At 41.6% G+C, this 9,437-nt stretch overlaps 1 protein-coding gene across 1 annotated transcript; it reads right to left on the reverse strand.

Annotated features, from left to right (window-relative positions):
- Window positions 1-288: 288 nt before the first annotated feature.
- psmc2 (proteasome 26S subunit, ATPase 2) lies at window positions 289-9,392 on the reverse strand. The gene is made up of 12 exons (XM_006633428.3): window positions 9,192-9,392; window positions 8,709-8,746; window positions 8,171-8,252; window positions 7,512-7,611; window positions 6,271-6,402; window positions 4,948-5,020; window positions 3,492-3,587; window positions 2,564-2,728; window positions 2,253-2,340; window positions 1,343-1,545; window positions 772-868; window positions 289-571 (listed from the first exon to the last, which is right to left on the reverse strand). The coding sequence occupies exons 1-12, from the start codon at window positions 9,259-9,261 to the stop codon at window positions 414-416; spliced, it is 1,302 nt and encodes a 433-aa protein (XP_006633491.1). The 5' UTR covers window positions 9,262-9,392; the 3' UTR covers window positions 289-413.
- Between the last annotated feature and the right edge of the window lie 45 nt (window positions 9,393-9,437).

The following is a 9,437-nucleotide window of genomic DNA, read 5'->3' on the forward strand; positions in this document are numbered from 1 at the left end:
AGCTGCGGCACTTATGCCGAGGGTTCTGCTCTCCCTGTACATGGACAGATCAAATGATGGGTGAAATGTGACTTTTGAAATCTGTATTAATACCCATACATCTCTCTCCCATTCAAGGCAGACAAATGATGTTTCAGCAGGGATAGCAATTCACCCTGTGAGAGTGGAGCATCTTTATTTTGTCATTACAAATCATCCTCCCAAGTGAAATATTTTCAAAATAGTTAAGCCTAACCCCCTTGCTTTAGTGCTGAAACAACTTTTTAATAACTAACGATACTTAACGTGTGTGATGAAGAGGATTTATTCATTTTCTCAATTCTTACAGGAAAATAAACAAACAACACTACAATTGTGTCTATACAGGTTAAAACTGGAAAGTCATCATCAACATTTATTTAAATGACAACTGATTAGTTATAGGTCATATATCGTGGGGTAGCGCTGAATTTAGCGTATGACTTGATGACTTTATTCACAGCTTCCAAGAAGTCCTTTTCCGTGGCGATTTTCCTGCGGGCTCTGATGGCAAACATGCCTGCTTCTGTGCACACACTGCGGATCTCAGCACCTGCAGCAGCACAGGAGGAGGGTCAGTCAGGGGACAAGTTAAAGGAACTCATACAAGTTGTTCATTTCCCCAAATTAAAGTTAGTCTTGTACACTGCATCTTCTTTTTGCTTAATTAAAAAAAACCCTAAACATGCTTCTTGGTCTTTCAAGGTAGCAGTATTCGGTCTTGTGTGCATACACCCAAAAGTAGGCTCTCACCTGTGCTGTTGGGACAGAGGCGGGCCAACAGTTCAAACCTGATGTCCCTCTCAACACTCATGGAGCGAGCGTGGATCTTAAAAATGTGAGTACGCCCCTGGAAAAGAGATTTCATTTTTACACCAAGAACTACTCCCAATTTCAAACTGTTGTATCTGTCCTGTATGAAGGGCTCAAGAACGTGATGTCAAGAACACTTTTTTAAACCCACCTATGTGTCACTGTTGAGACATTTTCCTTTCCCCCGAAAAAAATTATTTCCATTGCAGACTAAAAAAAATTACGAGTTTCACACGTTCCAATTACAGAATATTTTCAATAATCACAAGGTAGGATTTATGAAATATACATTTTTCAAACCATGTGGCACGACTTCCCTTTCAGATTCAAAAATGGCATAACAATTGAACGCACACCCTTATGGCACATTACTGTTACAACTCATCGTTGAGTTTACCTGAAGTAAGAGATCATATTTCTGCGATTTCCCTCATGGGATCAATAAAGTATCTATGTAGAATGAGAATGTTGTGCTACATGCCGAGTAAAGCACTGCATCGATCAAACGCACCTCCAGGTCAGGCAAGCTGAACTCGATCTTGCGGTCCAGCCGGCCAGGCCTCATTAGAGCTGGGTCCAGAGTGTCGGGTCTGTTGGTGGCCATCAACACCTTGATGTTCCCTCTGGGGTCAAAGCCATCCAGCTGGTTAATGAGTTCCAGCATAGTCCTCTGGACTTCATTATCACCCCCGGCCCCGTCGTCAAAACGGGCCCCTGCCAGACACATCCAAGCACGCGTTGCCTCAGTATTTTAGACGGGGGCAGGGAGGAGCAAGGCTGCTTTACTAATCTATTTAAGAGGTCAGTGAATTTAGGGGATTTGAGATTTCCGATAGTGAAAGGGGGTAGAACTGGCCTTATGATCTGTTCCCAGTAGAAAAAGATGGACTGGTTCAACCAGCAGAAGAGCATTGCGGGAGTGCAGGCCAAGGCCTACAATCCAGGCATTGCTTGACGTAACAGGTCTGACAAACAATCAGTCAAGCGTCAGGTATGCTCGTGGTTGGCTTACTGAACAGCAGTACGCTGGGACTTGCAGGGTGACAGTTTGCTCATAGTGCCATCGCGGAGAGCTGTACTGCTCCTGCACCTGAACTTGCAGTTTGCAGAAGGGAGAGTTACTCAAGGACAGCCTTGTCCTTTCCCAGCTCTCGTCCCTGTGCTTATCTAGGAGGCACTGTGTCTTTTTACCAGTGACCGGCCATTATCAAACTTTACTGTGAGGACAGAAATACTTGGGCCTCACTCAACTTGATTCCTGAGTGTACAAGTGTATGTTTTGACTTTTGGTTCAGCGATTGCAAAATAACTGGAAAAACAATAGAAACAGTCTGCCAATTCATGTCTTAAGTCAAACAACTGGTTAATATTCCCTCAAAGCGACTACCTAGTGTGCAAACACTAAGGCTAAAGCTCCATACCTCCAATGGCATCAATTTCATCAAAGAAAATCAGGCAGGCTTTCTTTGTTCTGGCCATCTCGAACAGCTCACGGACCATTCTGGCACCCTAGAGGGAACAAACAAGCCAATCGCAATTATAGCCTTAAACGCAAGCACTTACTCCATAAGTTATGGAGAAAAACCTCAAATCCTGTCCCACAGGCTAAGTAGCACACTTGTCAATGTCTAAGCAATACATTAAAGGAATTGCTCATTTAGCAGTCACAACTGGGCTAAAACGCTAATCCCACCATGCGAAGGATGGGCCTGTAATGGCAGTTCTCCCTCACCTCCCCCACGTATTTCTGGACGAGCTCGGACCCGATGACTCGGATGAAGCAGGCGTCGGTGCGGTTGGCCACGGCTCGAGCGCACAGCGTCTTCCCGGTGCCAGGAGGGCCAAAGAGCAGCACCCCCTTTGGGGGCTCGATCCCCAGGTTGACAAAGCGCTCAGGCTGCAGGGGAGAGAAACAGGAGGTTGTCTTCCACGCCATGGAGCCTCATCAGCAGAGCTAAGGAGCCCTTGAAGGCCTATATGGCATTCATACATGACCATGAAGCAATTCAAAGACATACATTTACATTAGCTAGTGCTAATTAAAAAAAAAAACTTTCAGACTAAGGAGTATTTTGAGAAGTTTAAGTAGGGTAGAATTACTTAACGGAAAAACAAAGCCTTAATTCTTAATGAGGAAAAAAGTGATTAATCATGCTTAAACAAAAAAATCCTTTAATAGATTAAATCAGTGCACAATGTACACTTTTTATAAAATATAAAATAACATTACACATTGATGGCAATGTATAGTATTGGGGGTCAGAATTGGGTATTGCAGGGCACGGATAAACTGATCAGATACATGTCTTCATGACTACCACCTTTGGGGATCATGCTTTTTGAAAAGCAAGTGTTAATTTGAATTCTCTCTGGCAGAAGTGCAGAACAGACCCTTGCTTCTGCTTCACATAGATGTAGCACATTAACACCACAAGTTAAAATATAATACCCCTAAAACTGAAAATGCACTATTGTGCTGTTCTCCTTTCATGAATGAATATCCATATGGGGATCATATTGCCTCACGTCTCAGTTTCCTTGTACTTGGTAACAGGTCTCTTTTCACTGTGCATTACAAGTTCTTTCCACCGTGACGGAATGAAAAATAACCAAAGGAAAAGGTTGAAAACCGATAAAGAAATAAAAAAAAAAACACTTACGTGAAGCAAAGGAGTCTCGACCACCTCCCTCAGCTTCTCGATCTGTTCCTTGCAGCCTCCCACATCGCTGTAGGTCACATCAGGCTTCTCCTCCACCTGGACGGAGTAGAAAAATACAGATCGGAACGGGGCTTTCTGCAGAAGTACCCCACCTGGACTTCATCATTCCTCTGCACAAGCACAGAAGCATGGTTGTAAACAAGGAGGCCACCTTGGTGTAGACCGAGTGATTGGTGCGGGTGTGCTCCTTACACACATGCTTGTAATATGATCGATTTGTAACGGAAAACAAACGGGACGTAGAGGCAACTTGTATTGCTTTCATGACTGGGAGCCTGTTGCTGACAAGTGTCAGAAATGTAATTGGTCGTGTTACAAAACTTTATATATAACAATTATATATACTGCGATAGCAGAGCTGAGGCAATCACCCAGATTCCCACTCTTTAGAAAACCAACCCGAGACAAGAGCACCCCAACAAAAGTGCACAAGTCACAAAAGAACAGAACACAAAAAAATGATTTTTGAGCTTTGGTCGACTGTGAGAAACAAATGAATGTTGAACACAAAATAATAAACAATCAAATTCCCTTCAAATATCCAGAATGTCTTGTTAGTGTTTGATTAATAAACAAGGGTTCGCGATCTTATGTGGTTTTGTCACAGTGTACTTTTGTCCAGCACGTTTTTGTATTTCATGCTTTTACAGAGTTATGGCACAACACACCACAAAATATTAAGCTTTTCCCTACTATACGATCCTCTGTTCAAAGTCCTAAAGTTGTGCAATTCCTTTAAAGAGAATTATCACTTCTGTGACGCAGACGAGTCCGTTTTGGCAGACAGGGGCAAACATTTAAAAAAGAAAGCGTTTGCTTGGGATGTGTACAATGGAGAGGCGCACGTATGCTACAAGCCTACAAAGTGGTTACAGTAAGACCAATTGTGCCGTCTAGCTGGTTTGTTTTTTCAGTAGTTAACTAATCCAAAGATCTTATCCAGCTGTTTCTTGAAAAAAGCCAGGGCACTGGATTCAACAACATGGCTCAGCAGCTTGTCATGGACTCTTACAACTCTTTGGGTAGAGAAGTGCCCCTTGTTTTCAAATGCACTTCCACAAAGTTGTCACTTGTGCCTTCTGGTTCGTGTTTCACTCCAGTGTTCATATTGTTATGTGGATGTGAGCCTTTAAGGTCATGCATCAGGGTTATCATTAAAAGGATGCTCCATTGCCATTTTTGAGCACAGCCCTGCAGATTCTTTTTGATATGAACACATGATTTGGAAACTGCACATTCTATATGCTCTCCCTGTGGAGTCACCAACTGATTTAAGCCCTGGCTTTCAGTCAGTGACCTCCCTCGCTTTCATGGGAGAGAAATGCTGCTGTTCTGCCTGAAAGCTGGACTGGTCCCAAGCCTCCCCACCAGCAGTGCAGAGCCCCCCAGTCCTCACCTGCATCATCGTGACAGTGGGGTCAATCTTTGGAGGCAGTGGAATATGAATCTGGTACTTGTTTCTGTCAACACTGAAAAACAAACAAGCATTATGATGAAAGACTGCCACCTAGTGAAGATGTATAAATCTACACAATACCTCCACATAGTACTTAAATACAGCATAGGCATTCTTTGATTTGCAAACAACTGTGTCCAAGCATCCTACACTAACTTCAATGAACTGTTTAGCAAGGTTTGTTTACTACTTTAAATACTATAACTACTGTACAATGTAAACAGCATGTAACATATGACCAGTGGTCTGTTAAGTTAACTGCACTTTAACGGTCAGTAATTAACCATTGTTATAATAAAACATCGATAAATTTGTAAGGCATTTGCACTACACAACTAATCAGAGGAATTTACATACAGTTGTATGCAAATGTTTGGGCATCCCTGGTCAAACTGCATGTTTCACACAATCTTTAAGTGAAAAAGAAGTTAACTTCTGCAGGGTACAAACTTAAACATAAGCATAACTTAACACTTTATGGGATGCCAGCATATGATTTCCACTCTGTGAGGGGAAAGCTTAATTCAGAATTTCAAATTGCTACTAACTTTGCTCTGACTACAGACCCTATAAAAAAAATCTTACACAACAACTTGGGATATGCATTCAAAAAATTTACAATTACCTTTTGAGAAGTTTAAGTAGGGTAAAATTACTTAACAGAAAAACAAAGCCTTAATTCTTAATGAGGAAAAAAGTGATTAATCATGCTTAAACAAAAAAATCCGTTAATAAATTAAATCAGTGCACAATGTACACTTTTTATAAAATATAAAATAACATTACACATTGATGGCAATGTATAGTATTGGGGGTCAGAATTGGGTATTGCAGGGCACGGATAAACTGATCAGATACATGTCTTCACGACTACCACCTTTGGGGGATCATGCTTTTTGAAGAGCAATTGTGAATTTGAATGACCTCTGGCTTAAGTGCAGAACTGTCTGAACAGACTTTTGATTCTGCTTCACATTTACTGTATGAAGAGAAGCTAGCAGGGCTCATCAGTAAAGCACAGCAAATGTTGACCAATGAAACGTATATACATTTGTAAAAGAACAAGTAATAGGTTTATTCCATGCTGAAAAAAAGAAGAAAGAACACAATGTTTCGGCCATGGAGCGTTCTTCAGGTGTGAAGGCGTCTTCAGGCGTCTTCTTTGACACCTGAAGAAGGCTCCACGGCCGAAACGTTGTGTTCTGAGGTAAGGGCCTCTTTAAAACAGTCTCCCCCATGTAGTTTCAGAACATGTCTCCTTACCCAACTCGCATCCCTTCCTCAATGTCTGTAGGAGCAACCTGGTCACTCAGGTCCACTACGAACTTGGCAAACTGCTTCACATTGATGATGTACTTTGGATCCTCCGAATCAGCATTAATGATCTTGGTGCATCTGTTTGAACACAGTAAAAATGAAATCCATCACTCTGGGACAAATCTGTTTTGTTCCACTACACACAGGACAGGAATCTAATGCAAATTTAAAGATATTATGGTAGCTAAAACCAGCATCACACTACAGGACTCAACGCAACTTCTAGACCATGTCAAATTTATGTAATAATGACTGCAGTGCTGAATTTTGCTGCCTTTTCTGTCCCAGAGGGTGTCAAATCATACGAGTAGGAATCATAGTGGGCGACTAATTATATGATTCCCTCACGACTTTTCATCACGGTTCCAAACCTCATACTGTGCCGCAAAAGTAATAATAATAATAATAATAATAATAATAATTCCTTACACTTATATAGCACTTTATAGGTAATGGGGACTCCCCTCCACCACCATCAATGTCCTGCATCCACCTGGATGATACAACAGCAGCCACAGAGCACCAGAATGCTCACCACACATCAGCTATCAGTGGGGAGGAGAGCAGAGTAATGAAGCCAATTTATAGATGGGGATTATTAGGAGGCCATGATTGGTAAGGGCCAATGGGAATTTGGCCAAGACGCCGGGGTTACACCCCTACTCTTTTCGAGAAACGCCCTGGGATTTCAAAAATGGACCACAGAGGTCATATAACACCACTTCCAGCCACAACCTTAGTTTTTCCCAGGAGGTCTCCCATCCAGGTACTGACCAGGCTCACACCTGCTTAGTTTCAGTGGGTTGCCAGTTGGGAGTTGCAGAGTGATATGGCTGCTGGTAAAATGTACCGTGAGGTCGCCTCATTTTTGCAGCCAATCAAGGTGGTGCGGAGAGGAATAAGAAGAGGAGCACCACACGACAGAAACCAGTTTGATTTTTTTTTAGAGAACTGCGGCTCTCTACAACTCGTAAGATTATGTAAATGAAGGTTCTGACTAAAAATCTTAGGAAAAAGTTGTGTTGTGTGACGCCGGCATAAATTATATGAATGCAAACAAATTACTCTTGTGCAGACTAACCTAATAAACACTCTGGATGTGTACATTTTAAAATAGACAATTCCGTTGCCACTTAGCTTGAGTCAATAATGAAGGACAGACACCCAGGATTAAAACACTGAAATACCTTGCCACTTGCAGTGGCTGCTCACTCTGCAGTGTCTGTTTGTCTGCAGCCAGATCCCAGAGTGCTGGAGGAGCCAGTCCGGTGTCTGACTCCTTAATACCTGAACAGAAAAAAAAGACCCAAGATCACTCCCGGGAGTCACTAATAAATAGGTCTGAAACAAAAAGATATAGATACATACTTTATTAATCCCGTGAGGAACATGCTCTACCGACTGAGCTAGCCAGGCTGTGTAATGTACACATGTATATTTATCTATCTCTCTGTGAATTTTCCTAACGGGTTACTGAGTGAGAAGGTATTTTCATTTGAATGGACTTGTGGGAGATGAAATCCTGAGACAGCCCACCTTACAGCAATTTATGATGGTCGACTAATGAGCACAGATTCACCTAAAAATGAAGCAGCCACAATTTGGAGCAAAGGCTAGTTGCCGTGTGAGCTCAGCTGTGTTCTCTGTGTATTCAGGAAGCATGACTTCCATTTTGCGTCTCTTCAAGCAACTGGAAAAGCCGGTAGCCAGGAGTAACACCTTGTTATGGAACACCTCCAGATGCAAACCTTGTGAACTACCGTTCTGATCTGTGTGTGATAAACGAAACTGTGAACAAACATGTCACTGGATTCCGGATGGAAAGTTTAATACGCATTTGGCTCACCAGTCAGCTCATTGATTTTTTTAAGCAGCTGCTGAATGTCATCCTCCACTTGTTTGATCTGTCTAGAGTAGGTGCTCTGGCCCTGAAACAGATAAAAAAAAACAAGCAGGATGCTTTAGGTTTTTTTGTCCTGCAAAGAAAATACTAAGGCATCTGAAGCAGCAAACATTTATAGAAGCAACATACAGCAAAAATCTAATGGTCAAAATCATTAGTTATTTTTCTATCACAGACCCCCCACCCATACAATTATCACATGCACACGTTTAGGCAGGTGATGAAATCATTTTTACACTGAACATAAGTTGACAGCAGTTCAAGATCCACAGCAACTGTGAGAAAGAGAAGAGAATGGAAAAGTAACAAGTGTCAAAACCGTCAAGAAGAACAACAAACAGAAAACACAAGGAGTGAGCTAGGCTACATACTTAATTGATTTCGGAATTTCAGAGTTATTTGCTATTAACTGAAGTGTAGTGCCAGACAACTAGTCGGATCTAACTTTTTAATTACCGAACAATACAGTGCGAAAACTTACATAGGTCTTCAGAAGGGCAATATCACCTTCATCCAAAGCTAAAAAAAACACAAAAGCAGCAGGAAAATGAATTCGGTTAAATCAATGTACACAAAACTCACTGACTCAATAACATTGTGCAAAGGTAAAAACACCGAGAGGTAATTCTTGTGAGGGGTTAGCTAAACTATTGTAGGGCGGGTAGACATTTACCGTTAAACCATTACAGTAATTGTAATTGTTACCAATCAACTTGCTGTTATTTTCAAACAGAAACTGGTGCACTGGGCCTACTATGTGCAAAGAAAACAATGTCAAGTATCGATTGTTTAAACTTTCGGTAATCAGGATTAGCACTGTATGCTAAACACTGCAAACTCAAAACCAATTAAAAAAGATGAGATTCTACTTATGCGAGAATACTTTAACCGTCGGCGTTTGATCCATTTTAGATACCTACTTGTAATTGTTTCGCATTAACATTGAAAAAGAGTACTGACTTACCCCTGATCGTTTTTTCTTCTTTATCTTCTTCTTTCACTTTGCGCTGCTCAGTTCCCAAATAATCTGGCATCTTTCACGTTTAGAGTTTTCACTTTAATTTTAATTTTTGTCTAAACACGAACGCTCTTGCGAGTATTCAGGGATTACACAGCAGGTTTGCTTTCCTTCCGCTTCTCCCGGCAGCCTCTGCGGAGCTAACCGGAAATTAGTGGCGGAGTTCCGAGTTAAATTGTCTAATATAATGTT

This window comes from Lepisosteus oculatus, chromosome 7 (genome assembly GCF_040954835.1).
Source record: "Lepisosteus oculatus isolate fLepOcu1 chromosome 7, fLepOcu1.hap2, whole genome shotgun sequence".
In the NCBI taxonomy this organism is placed as follows: domain Eukaryota; kingdom Metazoa; phylum Chordata; class Actinopteri; order Semionotiformes; family Lepisosteidae; genus Lepisosteus; species Lepisosteus oculatus.

What these genes read in the sequence shown, in the direction of transcription:
- psmc2 (XM_006633428.3), bottom strand. Translation starts at nt 9,261, where the DNA reads ATGCCAGATTATTTGGGAACTGAGCAGCGCAAAGTGAAAGAAGAAGAT. An exon ending in AGAAGAAAAAACGATCAGGG is followed by an intron (nt 8,747 to 9,191) that starts GTAAGTCAGTAC and finishes TGTTTTTTTTAG; the next exon opens with CTTTGGATGAAGGTGATATT. An exon ending in TTGCCCTTCTGAAGACCTAT is followed by an intron (nt 8,253 to 8,708) that starts GTAAGTTTTCGC and finishes TATCTGTTTCAG; the next exon opens with GGCCAGAGCACCTACTCTAG.